This window comes from Bombina bombina, chromosome 5, assembly GCF_027579735.1.
Source record: "Bombina bombina isolate aBomBom1 chromosome 5, aBomBom1.pri, whole genome shotgun sequence".
NCBI lineage: Eukaryota > Metazoa > Chordata > Amphibia > Anura > Bombinatoridae > Bombina > Bombina bombina.
In genome coordinates, this window is record NC_069503.1 from 558583983 (window position 1) to 558598623 (window position 14641).

The window sequence follows — 14641 nt, forward strand, 5'->3', positions numbered from 1 at the left end:
ACTGTTTTTAATCAATGAAATTTTTGTATTTTCTAAATTGTTTCTCCTAAATTTATGAACCCTGTTTTACAGGCAGTTTCTGTATAAGGGCTAACATAAACTTCTAATGGGATTCTACACAGAAGATCAATATACTATTTGAGCGTAAAGAACGGTAAATTAGAACATAGCTTCTCTAAAATAAAGCTAGACAGATGGATTGTTGCCTTTTTGTAAATAAAAGGCCGCATAAATATATTTAATTATCCAGGGAGAGCACACATTAGTTCACATAGAAAACAAACCAATGAGTTACACTATTGTGTTTCAAGGGTGAAGATTCAAAAAAATAGCTTTCAGCAAGAAAAAAAAATATTTTTCAAGAACAAAAGGTAAGCAATGTTGTACTCCTTAAGGGGCCTATTTATCGATGTGCAGCGAATATGATCTGCTATTTCAGATCATGTCTGCTCGCACCAGCGAGCAGACATGATCTGAAATAGCAGATCATATTCGCTGCACATCGATAAATGCCGACAGCATACGCTGTCGGCATTTATCATTGCACAAGAAGTTCTTGTGAACTGCTGGTGCAATGCAGCCCCCTGCAGATTCGCAACCAATCGGCAGCTAGCAGGGGGTGTCAATCAACCCGATCGTATTTAATCGGGTTGATTTCTGTCCGCGGCCTCAGAGCAGGCGGACAGGTTATGAAGCAGCAGTCTTTAGACCGCTGCTTCATAACTTCTGTTTCCAGCGAGCCTAAAGGCTCGCATTAAACACAGGCATCAAGCTCTGTACGGAGCTTGATAAATATGCCCCCCAGTGTCCAATTGCTATTTTAATCAACCTAATCATATGGTGAATCAAAGTTCTAAATTACTAAATTATTCTAAATATTAGTAAGTAACAAGAAGTATATTGACATCTCAGATAACCAAAAAACACGTACCAGGCTAGCCTTGTGAAATCTGGAGGGTGCATTTTAAATTCTGAGAAATCTGAAAATTTTCAGAGCTAAACTTCATGGAAAAAAAGGCAAAATAAATCATGAAAGAATATTATATAATAATAATAATAATGAACAACTATTTTAGAATAAATAACAAGAAAATAAGGCCCCGTGCATTGGTATCACTGGGTATTTTTACAATAAAAATGGCTACTCCTTAGCTTTTATGTTAGTGTTTTTTTTTGTTTTTTTTCTAAAATTACACGAGCAATCTCTATCCCACAATTTAATTTCCACTGCCTGCTGCTGGCTCTTATCTCTTCTCTGGTTGTTCTTGGGTCGCTCCACTCTGCTGCTAGAACAACATACAAAGTGATTTTTTCCTAGGGCGCAGCATGCTGGAGGTGGTAGTTTCCCACACAACACCTAGAAAATAGCTTTAGGCTGCCTGCTAGTTCTAGACAAAATAAAACCAGACTATGGTCATGGGAAGCTGACAGTATGGTGGTAGTGTTGGGCCTTAGGGTGGTAGCACGGGGTTGGCATGGCAAAACAAAGTTGGAAAACATGGTTTCCTGTTCTACAGGACATGACTGGTTGTAATCTGTTGCCAGTTCTCATGTCTTTTCTGCATAATTTAATGAGTGGTAACCTTTTTTTCCTTTTGTGCTAAACCAATAACATCTATTAGATCTGCAGCTCAGAGGATCCATGAGAGATTATGAAAGGAAAAAACAATCAGATGCCAAACATTTCTGAGGTCTAGTAAAGTGTTTAAATCTCAGAAGTGATTGTGAATGACAGATAGTTGCATTGACATGCTTATACTGTATGTTAATTATTTATTGTTGATTGCTTTCATTTCATTCACATAAGAAGATAATATTGTACATTTCATAATTCAATGTTATGTACATAGCAGATATTTAAACATATATCTGCTGGAGTTTTGCACAAATATATATATATATATATTTATACCTACATGTATATAGGAATATCTATTTACAAATACATAAAACATATTCTGCTATGTGCAGAACATTGGAATGTGATACATTTACATTAAATACACAGTTTGACACTTTATTAAATATGAATATTGCACAAAGGGCTCCTTATGCACATACATAAATATATACGTGTGTGCGTATGCATTTATGGGTTTATATGTCTATATATGTATTTACAGATATATATACACATATAAACACAAATACATCTGTACACACATGTTTAGACATGTGTATGTAGGTATCTTTATATTAAAGCCCTTTGCAGTCCAGGTGGTAACTCGCCATAGAACAGGTTAACAAATATTTACATTAAATACACAGCTTGACACTTTATTAAATATGAATATTGCACAAAGGGCTCCAATGCACATACATAAATATATACGTGTATGCATTTATGGGTTTATATGTCTATATATGTATTTACAGATAAATATACAGATATAAACACAAATACATCTGTACACACATATACACACACACATGTATAGACATGCGTATGTATGTATATTTATATTAAAGCCCTTTGCAGTCCAGGTCGTAAATCGCCATAGAACAGGTTAACAATGGTATTGAGCTGGTTGTTCGTTCCTGTGAGTGCATTTGTCTCTGTATGTATTTAGTCTTCCTATGGGAAAAAAGGGGGTTTACTCCTTGCTCAGTGTGCTTAGAGGAATATGGCTATACCTCAATGACGAGGCCCATTGAAGGCCGAAACGATCATCTGGGGTTGCTGTGTTCCTTGTTCAGAGAGGTATTTCGGCGCTGGACTGACCGTAAATAGGCAGGAACAGACTGATATACTACAGGAAAGTTCTACTCTGTGAACAGCATTACTGGGCTAAAAAAAGTTGCACCCAGGTGGTAAATCACCATAGAACAGGCTAACAATGGTATTGAGCTGGTTGTTTGTTATGTGCACTTATCTCTGTATGTATGCATGTATGTATGTAAAATAGATATGTGTGTGTATATACAGGGAGTGCAGAATAATTAGGCAAGTTGTATTTTTGAGGATTAATTTTATTATTGAACAACAACCATATTCTCAATGAACCCAAAAAACTCATTAATATCAAAGCTGAATAGTTTTGGAAGTAGTTTTTAGTTTGTTTTTAGTTATAGCTATTTTAGGGGGATATCTGTGTGTGCAGGTGACTATTACTGTGCATAATTATTAGGCAACTTAACAAAAAACAAATATATACCCATTTCAAATATTTATTTTTACCAGTGAAACCAATATAACATCTCAACATTCACAAATATACATTTCTGACATTCAAAAACAAAACAAAAACAAATCAGTGGCCAATATAGCCACCTTTCTTTGCAAGGACACTCAAAAGCCTGCCATCCATGGATTCTGTCAGTGTTTTGATCTGTTCACCATCAACATTGCGTGCAGCAGCAACCACAGCCTCCCAGACACTGTTCAGAGAGGTGTACTGTTTTCCCTCCTTGTAAATCTCACATTTGATGATGGACCACAGGTTCTCAATGGGGTTCAGATCAGGTGAACAAGGAGGCCATGTCATTAGATTTTCTTCTTTTATACCCTTTCTTGCCAGCCACGCTGTTGAGTACTTGGACGCGTGTGATGGAGCATTGTCCTGCATGAAAATCATGTTTTTCTTGAAGAATGCAGACTTCTTCCTGTACCACTGCTTGAAGAAGGTGTCTTCCAGAAACTGGCAGTAGGACTGGGAGTTGAGCTTGACTCCATCCTCAACCCGAAAAGGCCCCACAAGCTCATCTTTGATGATACCAGCCCAAACCAGTACTCCACCTCCACCTTGCTGGCGTCTGAGTCGGACTGGAGCTCTCTGCCCTTTACCAATCCAGCCACGGGCCCATCCATCTGGCCCATCAAGACTCACTCTCATTTCATCAGTCCATAAAACCTTAGAAAAATCAGTCTTGAGATATTTCTTGGCCCAGTCTTGACGTTTCAGCTTGTGTGACTTGTTCAGTGGTGGTCGTCTTTCAGCCTTTCTTACCTTGGCCATGTCTCTGAGTATTGCACACCTTGTGCTTTTGGGCACTCCAGTGATGTTGCAGCTCTGAAATATGGCCAAACTGGTGGCAAGTGGCATCTTGGCAGCTGCACGCTTGACTTTTCTCAGTTCATGGGCAGTTATTTTGCGCCTTGGTTTTTCCACACGCTTCTTGCGACCCTGTTAAATATTTTGAATGAAACGCTTGATTGTTCGATGATCACGCTTCAGAAGCTTTGCAATTTTAAGAGTGCTGCATCCCTCTGCAAGATATCTCACTATTTTTTACTTTTCTGAGCCGGTCAAGTCCTGCTTTTGACCCATTTTGCCAAAGGAAAGGAAGTTGCCTAATAATTATGCACACCTGATATAGGGTGTTTATGTCATTAGACCACACCCCTTCTCATTACAGAGATGCACATCACCTAATATGCTTAATTGGTAGTAGGCTTTCGAGCCTATACAGCTTGGAGTAAGACAACATGCATAAAGAGGATGATGTGGTCAAAATACTCATTTGATTAATAATTCTGCACTCCCTGTATACATATATATATATATATATATATATATATATATATATATATATATATATATATATATATATATATATATATATATACATACATTGATTGGAGTAGCCGTGTTAGTCCAGAGATTTAGTTATCAAAATAACAAGAGTATTGCATTGAGCAATGATACTTTTTAAGTGTTACAGAGACCTGAGTGCAGGGAGAGGAGGGGGGTGTCATAAAAATCATGAGGGGGCTTAGGTGACAAAGGCAGACCTCTGTAACACTTTCTGTCCTTTTTTAGCCATCCTGTGTTTTAAGATATAATCTGTAAATTCCATTGAATTGGTCAGTATTGCTTCAAACTTGAGAAAGGAAGAAATTCTTCCGAAAGCTTGTCATCTTATAAATGTATAGTTAGTTCAATAGAAAAGTATCATTGCTCAATGCAGTACTCTTGTTATTTCAATATATATATATATATATATATATATTATATATATATATATATATATATATATATATATATATATATATATATATATATTGTCATTGTCTCACTCAATGTGCTTATCTAGCTCCCTAGCTCCTTCAACAAAGGATAACAAGAGAAAGAAGCTAAATTTATAATAAAAGAAAATTGGAGAGTTGTTTGATATTGTATGTTTTATCTTAATCACAAAATAAAAATGTTGGGTATCATGTCCCTTTAAAATTATATTTGGGCTATTCTCTATATAAACGCAGGGGTCGCTTTACATAAGACACAAGCAGCAAGCTACTTCCCCACTTTCTGCAATTCAATATAAATATTTTGTAGTAGCATTTTGTCAGAGGCTAATATGCATGCTTGCAGATATGTAATAGCACCTAACCTTAGTAATCTGCGTGTAACAACTATTTTAAACTCTGACATTATACAAGTGATCTGCGTATCACAATTGTTTGGTGCATATGTTATTGAGTTCTTTGTGGAGGATGCTATATTATTGGTTCTGTTTCAATAAAAAAAATGCTGACACATACAATACTACAGAATTTCTATGGGTCAAGGGTAGGAAATACAAAGAAGCACTTACCTTCCAGCTCCCTGCAGCCAGGTTTTGTAGTGCCCCTGCTGCTCCCTCCAGTGTGTCTGGGTTTGAGCACTCTGAAAGAAGTGTGAGGTAGGGTTTGACTATTGAGGGATGCCATAGCATCTGAATTCCTTTTGGTGGGTCTGCACAATCAGGTAGCGGTCCCACTCCAACCCACTGTTAAAAAAGAACAAAATGAAAGTTCAAAGTTGTGCTTTTTTTTTTTTTTTTTTTTTAAGTGTTTCATGTATGTAGCAGTAAATGAAATAAAGGCACATAATGACACTGATTCATAGTAAAAAAAAATATATATCTAAGGCCAAGTTTTTATCCGATTTTTAAGACAGAGGCCGACAAATCTGTTTTAAAATTGAAGAGCCAGCAAGAATATTTAGGAGCAAGAAATACATTTTGGAGCTAGACAGTTATATTTGTATATAGATATATGGAGAATAGTCCAAAAAGTTAGGAGCCAGGAGTAGAATTCTAGGAGCCAGTGGCTCCCTGGCTTCTGAGTTTCTGGAGCCCTACTTTAAACGTGTGTGTGTATATATATATATATATATACACACAAAATAGAATATTAGTGCACACTCCACTTCTATATTATAATATTGCAAAAATCACCTATACTCATATATTAAAATTGGGATCTTAGTTACACACTATGGTCATATTTTGTTTAAGCTAGTCATCAACTTACAAGGTAGTCCCAACGTTGACAAAACCAAATAATGACACAAAATAGAATATTGGCGCAAATCCACTTCTATATTATAATATTGCAAAAATCAACAACTCATATAAAAAAATCACCACTCATATATTAAAATTGGCATCTTACATACTATGGCCATATTATATATTCTACTTTGTGTAATTATTTGGTTTTGTTGGCTAAGAAGTAATAAAAATAATTTTGTAAGGTGTGCTGAACCATATGGATTTGTATTTATAGGAAGACTAACCATCTTCTTGGTTTATAGCACCCCCACCCAGTTACTCAAGTGCTCTCATTATAGTACATTGGAAGTGTGTATAAAGCTACTACGAGGGTTTATAGGAAACCTATTAGTGGAAACAAACTACTACATGGCAAAAGTTGCCACCCAAGACATACGGCAGCAGCAGTTGCAAAAGGCGAATTTATTCGCCTGAAAAGAAATTGTTCAAACGATGGAGATTACCATCAGGAGGCAGCTGCTTTAGAACAAAGATTAAAAGAAAGAGGTTATGCAAACAAAACAATTAAACAAGCCTGAATGCAGGTTGAACCTAAGGCTAGAGTGACTCTCCTTGGGGGAAAATGAAGCAAAGGGGTGACTATAAGGGAGTGACATTTGTCACCAATTATAGTGCTCAGTTTTCACAAGTTGCAAATATAGTACGGAAACATATATCTACCATCACGAGAGGCAAATCTCAAACACCCCTGGTGCGGCACTTTACTAAAAACCATAATGGTGAAATTAATACACTCAAATGGTGTGCCATAGAAGAAGTGAAAATTCCTGAAAGGGAAGGAGATTTAGATAAACTTTTGGCAAAAAGGGAGATGTTCTGGATACTCAGACTTAGAACTAGATTTCCAGAAGGTCTGAATTCCAGATACGATATTATAAACTATTGGGAATAAGATATCTATATATAATATTGTTGTGATCACATATACACCAACAGCCTATATAATATATTTAAGTTACAACTTCTGTCAAGTATCATCTTTTTCACTCAGAGTTTCTAGTTAAACCTTAAATATAAGTACAGGTTAGTAAGGGGTTAATCATAATTGGTCCCCTGATATACAGGGCCTTAGTAAAGTTTAATGATATCTAACCCCCCCCCCCCCCCCAAACCCATGAAACTCAATACTTATATGCTATACATCTTTTAACAACTAATAGAGTATTTTCCTTTCCCCTCCAAATCCTTCCCTCCTCCCCTTTTCTTCCCTTCCCCCAATAAGAAAACAATAAGATGTCTACCTTTCCCCTTCTAAATACACCCTAAGTTTCAGGGACATAAGAGAAAGAAGAAAAAATGTTAACTTGTCACAGTTCTCTTAGATACCAAAATGTAATTTACATAGGAAGTCATTGATTATACAAAAAGTTAAATCCTATTGTTAAGTATCCCTTAGGTGCTTCTAATCAGAGGGAGGGATAAGCGCTTTTTATCCTATCAGCAACATTTTAATGGTTCTTAAAGGCAAGGAGGGTACACACACACCCAGGCTATGATTACGGCAATCTGCCGAAACGCGTAAGCCCGTGTGCTGCGCTTTCCTCTCTTCAAATGTGGCAGGCTGTCACAATTCTTTAAAGTCAATTTTAATTTTTTGGAAATAAAATATTGAATTTTATACACGGAGTGTGGAACTGAATTTTTCTTCATTCTTACTATGGCCATATTATATATTCTACTTTGTGTAATTATTTGGTTTTGTTGGCTAAGAAGTCATAAAAATAAAAATAATTTTGGAAGGTGTGCTGAACCATATGGATTTGTATTTATAGGAAGACTAACCATCTTCTTGGTTTATAGCACCCCCACCCAGTTACTCAAATGCTCTCATTATAGTACATTGGAAGTGTGTATAAAGCCAGAGAGGCTCATTCTTAAATGCATAGTTAAAGCCGTAATGTTTCAGCCCAAAAAGGCAGCGCATTGCAGTGTTAGGACCAATCAATGTTGGGACACCTTGATAGTTAGTGGCTGGCTTAAAGGGACATTATACACTCATTTTTACTTATCCAGGTAGTGCAAATGGATAAGGTGTAAGATCATCAGCTGTTGTAGCCTTTATCAAGACCCTTGATCTTGATAAAGGCTACAACAGCTGAAACACGTTTATTTTTACATCTTATCCATATGCACTACCTGGATTGTTTGGAATCAACATTGACAACGATACACAGAGCGCTCTGTAACATCATTTTCTTAATCCACTAATACTGTCCTGGCGGAAGTGTAACATAGTTACTTATGGTCCGTTACTAATACCACTTTCTTTTGCAACTTGCAACCGCTACATATCGAAGACACAGACCACCCGGTAATCCGTGCCTCTGATTGGCCAGCGAATTGTCACGTGACCGCCTACACGCCGTGGAACGGAGATCCATTACAATACATCTTGGAGCGGCACAGCCTATTCCGAAGGTAACCACATACTCAAGGGGTCTAGACGTGAAGTTCGGAGAGCTGGAGTTAAATACACAGAGAAGCATTATTTCATCTGCTTCGAATTCTGGGTGAGTCGTGCCTCATTTTGGGCAGAGTTGCAAAATTTGCATAAACTTTACATTGTTTGTTTATCCCGCCTTAGACTCACTATCTCATTGTGTTTGCTCCTTCATCCAAGAGACTTATCAACTTTTATTTTCATTGACATATATATATTATATATATATTTTATTTTTTTTTTCATCATTTTTCTCATCAATTTTTTTCATTATATTTTTTTCTTTTTATCAGATTTTGTTCTGCATCAACTTTTTTCATATTATTTTATTTATACCACCGGTGGTTATTGTGCATCTATTTATTTACTAATATGTAATTTTTAACTGATTTTATATGTTTTTTAAGATTAAATAGTATTTATTTTCATATATCTATTCTCATATATTTTCTTTGCTTCTACTCTTGCAAGTAACATAACACCTTTTTTATCACCCCTCTCCACATCAGCTTTCACTAGAGCTCCCTCATTTCCTTTTGTTTATTTATTTATCTGAGAGGTATATTGGAACTGACCTCTAACTTCAGGGTAGCCATACTGTGTTTTTTACAGGCATTTGTTTATTATACAGTACTTATATACTTAGGCAGTGTCACATTATTATTTGATTACTTGTTTCCATTGCTTTGTATGCAGAATTTTAAAGATCAAACATTACACACTCTTCTCTGTATTATTTATTCAATTGAAATCTATCTAAAAATTTGCGGGACCCTTTGGATGAAAGGGGGGTTTAACAGACGTTGCACATCTCAAGATTTAATCTCATAATACGCTTTCTTAGCACCCTGGTTATAATGTTTTCTCAAAAATAGTTATCCCTTTTCTTCTATGTATTCTCTCTTAATCAAAACTGAATTAGCTGTTCAGCTGACAGGCCCTAGCTGTGATCCAAACTAAGGAAAACTCAAAATGCCTGTCTTCAAAAAATAATACAGCAGCAGGTTCCCATTATAAGAAGGTACACATGATCTACAAAGCATAGCAAGAGAAAAGAAAGCAGCATTTATGAATTTTGCTAAATTGCTTTAGAAAATGTGACAAAAAAAATAGCTGTACAAACTTACGGCTAGATTAGGAGTCTTGCGTTAGCCTCAAAAAGCAGCGTTGAGGGGTCCCAACGCTGCTTTTTAACGCCCGCTGGTATTACGAGTCAGGCAGGAAAGGGTCTACCGCTCACTTTTTTTCCACGCTTTTAGCTTACCGCAAATCCCCTTACGTCAATTGCGTATCCTATCTTTTACATGGGATTTGCCTAATGCCGGTATTACGATCGCCTACAAAAGTGATCGGTAGACCCTCTCCTGTCCAGACACCCATAAACTACCTATTAACCCCTAAACCGAGCCCCCCCCCCCACATTAGAAACACTTAAATAAATGTTTAACCCCTAATCTGCCGAACCGGACATCGCCGCCACTTTAATAAATGTATTAACCCCTAAACCGCCGCACTCCCGCCTCGCAAACACTAGTTAATTTTTATTAACCCCTAATCTGCCGTCCCTAACATAGTCAACACCTACCTACATTTATTAACCCCTAATCTTCCGACCCCAACATCGCCGCTACTATATTAAATTTATTAACCCCTAAACCTAAGTCTAAACCTAAGTCTAACCCCCTCCCTAACTTAAATATAATTTAAATTAAACAAAATAAATTTACCATAATTAAATAAATTATTCCTATTTAAAACTAAATGCTTACTGATAAAATAAACCTTAAGCTAGCTACAATATAACTAATACTAGCTTAGAAGGCAGAAGGCTTCATCCAGGAGGCATCCTATCCAGCCAGAAGAGGACATCCAGACCGGTAGAAGGCTTCATCCAGGCGGCATCTTCTATCTTCATCCTTCCGGAGCGGAGCGGGTCCATCTTCAAGACATCAGACGCGGAGCATTCTCTTCATCCGACGGCCGTCGACTGAATGACTGGTCCTTTTAGGTGATGTCATCCAAGATGGCGTCCCTTGAATGCCGATTGGCTGACAGAATTCTATCAGCCGATCGGAATTAAGGTAGGAAAAATCCAATCAGCCAATAGGATTGAGCTTGCATTCTATTGGCTGTTCCAATCAGCCAATAGAATGCGAGGTCAATCCTATTACCTTAATTTTCCTACCTTAATTCTATCAGCCAATCAGAATTCAAGGGACGCCATCTTGGATGACGTCACTTAAAGGACCAGTCATTCAGTCGTCGGCCGTCGGATGAAGAGGATGCTCCACGTTGGATGTCTTGAAGATGGACCCGCTCCGCTCCGGAAGGATGAAGATAGAAGATGCCGCCTGGATGAAGTCTTCTACCGGTCTGGATGTCCTCTTCTGGCTGGATAGATGAAGATTTCCCAGGACAGCTGTTTTGTGGTTATTGCCACTCATCAGCTGGGAGTAGGTTAAATCACTGCTTGGTAAAGTTCATTTTTGGGGGAAATTCAACAACAATTAAAATGAACTTTACCAAGCAGTGATTTAACCTACTCCCAGCTGATGAGTGGCAATAACCACGAAACAGCTGTCCTGGGATTGGTCTAAATCACTGTACTAACCCTAGCTAAGCATTAAAGCTGTGTAATGCAGCAGTGCTATGGCATAAAGGGAAGTCTGTCTTAAAAAGCAGGCTAAAAGTAAAAAGGTGAGTCATTGTGAACCTCATTTGCATATCTTACCCAGATTCCTTTGCTGCATTGGAAACAGTGTAGTCAGAGAGTTTCTGGGTTTAAAGCAAGTCTTCTGACTTGTTTAGATTTGTAAATGGTTTACACAATGAGTTATTTTCTCTCTCTCTCTCTCTCTCTCTCTCTCTCTCTCTCTCTCTCTATATACATACACATAGGGGCCTAGTTATCAAGCCGTCAACCTCAAATACACTGGAATTACGCAGCGTATTTGTGGCGAGGCTGATTCACCTTAGTTATCAAAGGCTCGAGACCCGGCAAAAGTAGAATTTTGAGACGTAAACTTCGATCCGCCGGACTCAGTCCGACACAGATCGATTCTTACGTCACTCCAGATGTTCCGCACACAAGTGCGGCACAATCTCACTACTTTTGCTAGTTATCAAAAAACTAGCAGGTACGCTCGGCACTTTTACGGCCCAGCGTACCTGGTTTTCAAAGCGCCAGCCTGGAGGCGGCGGGATCCCATAGGAATCAATGGGAGTCTGACCATAGCGAAAGTACAAGTTCGCTGCTGACAGACATCCCATTGATTCCTGCACCTAACACCCTACACATGTACCCAGAGTCTAAACACCACTAATCTGTCCCCCCTACACCGCCGTAACTAAATAAAGTTATTACCCCCTAAACCGCCGCTCCCGGAGCCCACCGCAAGCTACTCTATACATATTAACCCCTAAACCGCCGCCTCCCGGAGCCCACCGCAACTATAATAAATGTATTAACCCCTAAACCGCCGCTCCCGGAGCCCACCGCAACTATAATAAATGTATTAACCCCTAAACCGCCGCTCCCCGGAGCCCACCGCCACCTACATTATACCTATTAACCCCTATCCTGCCCCCCCTATTACCGCCGCCCTATAATAACGTTATTAACCCCTAAACCTAAGTCTAACCACTAACCCTAATGCCCCCTTTACTTAAATATTAATTAAATAAATCTAAATAATATTTCTATTATTAACTAAATAATCCTATTTAAAACTAATGCTTACCTGTAAAATAAACCCTAATATAGCTACAATATAAATAATAATTATATTGTAGCTATCTTAGGATTTATTTTTATTTTAAGGCAACTTTCAATTTATTTTAACTAGGTCCAATAGCTATTAAATAGTTATTAACTATTTCATAGCTTACCTAGCTAAAATAAAGAGAAATTTACCTGTAAAATAAAAAACTAACCTAAGTTACAATTACACCTAACACTACACTACCATTAAATAAATTAAATAAATTAACTACAATTAGCTAAAATTAAATTAAATTAAATAAACTAAACTATAGTACAAAAAAAAAAAACACCAAATTAAAGAAAATAAAAAAGAATTACAAGAAGTTTAAACTAATTACACCTAATCTAAGCCCCCTAATAAAATAATAAAGCCCCCCAAAATAAAAAAAAATGCCCTACCCTATTCTAAATTACCAAGTAACCAGCTCTTTTACTAGCCCTTAAAAGGGCTTTTTGCGGGGCATTGCCCCAAAGTAATCAGCTCTTTTACCTGTAAAAAACAACCCCCCCAACATTAAAACCCACCACCCACATACCCCTACTCTAACCCACCCAAACCCCCTTAAAAAAACATAATGCTAACCCCCTGAAGATCATCCTACCTTGAGCCGTCTACACCCAACCGGGCCGAAATCTTCATCCAAGGTGCGCAGAGGAGATCCTTCATCCGGTAGAAGTCTTCATCCAGGCGGTGTCTTCAATCTTCATCCATCCGGAGCGGAGCCATCTTGAAATGAGCCGACGCAGAGCCATCCTCTTCAACCGATGACTGACCGACGAATGAAGGTTCCTTTAAGGGACGTCATCCAAGATGGCGTCCCTCAAATTCCGATTGGCTGATAGGATTCTATCAGCCAATCGGAATATAAGGTAGGAAAAATCCTGATTGGCTGATTCAATCAGCCAATCAGATTGAAGTTCAAATCCGATTGGCTGATCCAATCAGCCAATTAGGATTGAGCTTGCATTCTATTGGCTGTTCCGATCACCCAATAGAATGTGTGCTCAATCCGATTGCGCTGGATTGGGATCAGGCAATCGGATTGAACTTCTATCTGATTGGTTGGATTGAATCAGCCCATCAGATTTTTCCTACCTATAAATTCCGATTGGCTGATAGAATCCTATACAGCCAATCGGAATCAAGGGAGCCCATCTTGGATGTCGTCCCATAAAAGGAACCTTCATTCGTCGTTCAGTTGTCGGTTTAGTAAGAGGATTGGCTCCGCGTCGGCTACCTTTGAAGATGGCTCCCCTCCGCTCCGGGATGGATGATGATTGAAGACGCCGCCTGGATGATGACATCTACCGGATAATAAGATAGGACCTCCTCTGCGCTCCCTTGGATTGAAGATTTCCGCCAGATTGGAGTGAAAGACCGCTCATGAGTAGGATGATCTTTAAGGGGGTGTTAGCCGTTTAGATTTTTTAAGGGGAGTTTGGGTGGGTTAGAGTAGGGGATTATGTGGGTGGTGGGTTTTAATGTTGGGGGGGTTGTGTATTTTTTTTTTACAGGTAAAAGAGCTGTATTTACATTTGGGGCAATGCCCCGCTAAAAAGCCCTTTTAAGGGCTGGTAAAGAGCTGGCTACTTGGTAATTTAGAATAGAGGTAGGGCATTTTGTAGTTTGGGGGGCTTTAATTATATTATTAGGGGGCTAGATTAGGATGTATTTAGTTTAAAATCTTTCTTGGAATTCTTTTTTATTTTATTTTTTTAGTTTTTAGTGGTTTGTTTTTTTGTACTATTGTTAGTTTATGTAATTTAATTTAATTTTAGGTAATTGTAGGTAATTTATTATAATTTATTTAATGATAGTGTAGTGTTAGGTTTAATTGTAACTTAGGTTAGGTTGTTATTTTACAGGTTAATTTTCTACTTAATTTATTAGGTAGGTATTAAATAGTTAATAACTATTTAATAACTATTGTACCTAGTTAAAATAAATTGACAAAGTTGCCTGTAAAATAAAAATAAATCCTAAGATAGCTACAATGTAATTATTAGTTATAATTGTAGCTATCTTAGGGTTTATTTTACAGGTAAGTATTTAGTTTTAATAGGATTAATTTAGTTAATACAGTAATATTATTTAGATTTATTAAAATAATATTTAAGTTAGGGGGGTTAGGGCTAGTGTTAGACTTAGGTTTCGGGGTTAA

At 37.6% G+C, this 14641-nt stretch overlaps 1 protein-coding gene across 1 annotated transcript in view; it reads right to left on the minus strand.

Annotated features, from left to right (window-relative positions):
* CTNND2 (catenin delta 2) overlaps nucleotides 1–14641 on the minus strand; it is a 1648910-nt gene that overhangs the window by 247477 nt on the left and 1386792 nt on the right. The window contains exon 14 of the mRNA XM_053714511.1: nucleotides 5536–5709. Within this exon, the coding sequence (XP_053570486.1) occupies nucleotides 5536–5709 (174 nt within the window). The remainder of the gene's footprint in view (nucleotides 1–5535; nucleotides 5710–14641) is intronic.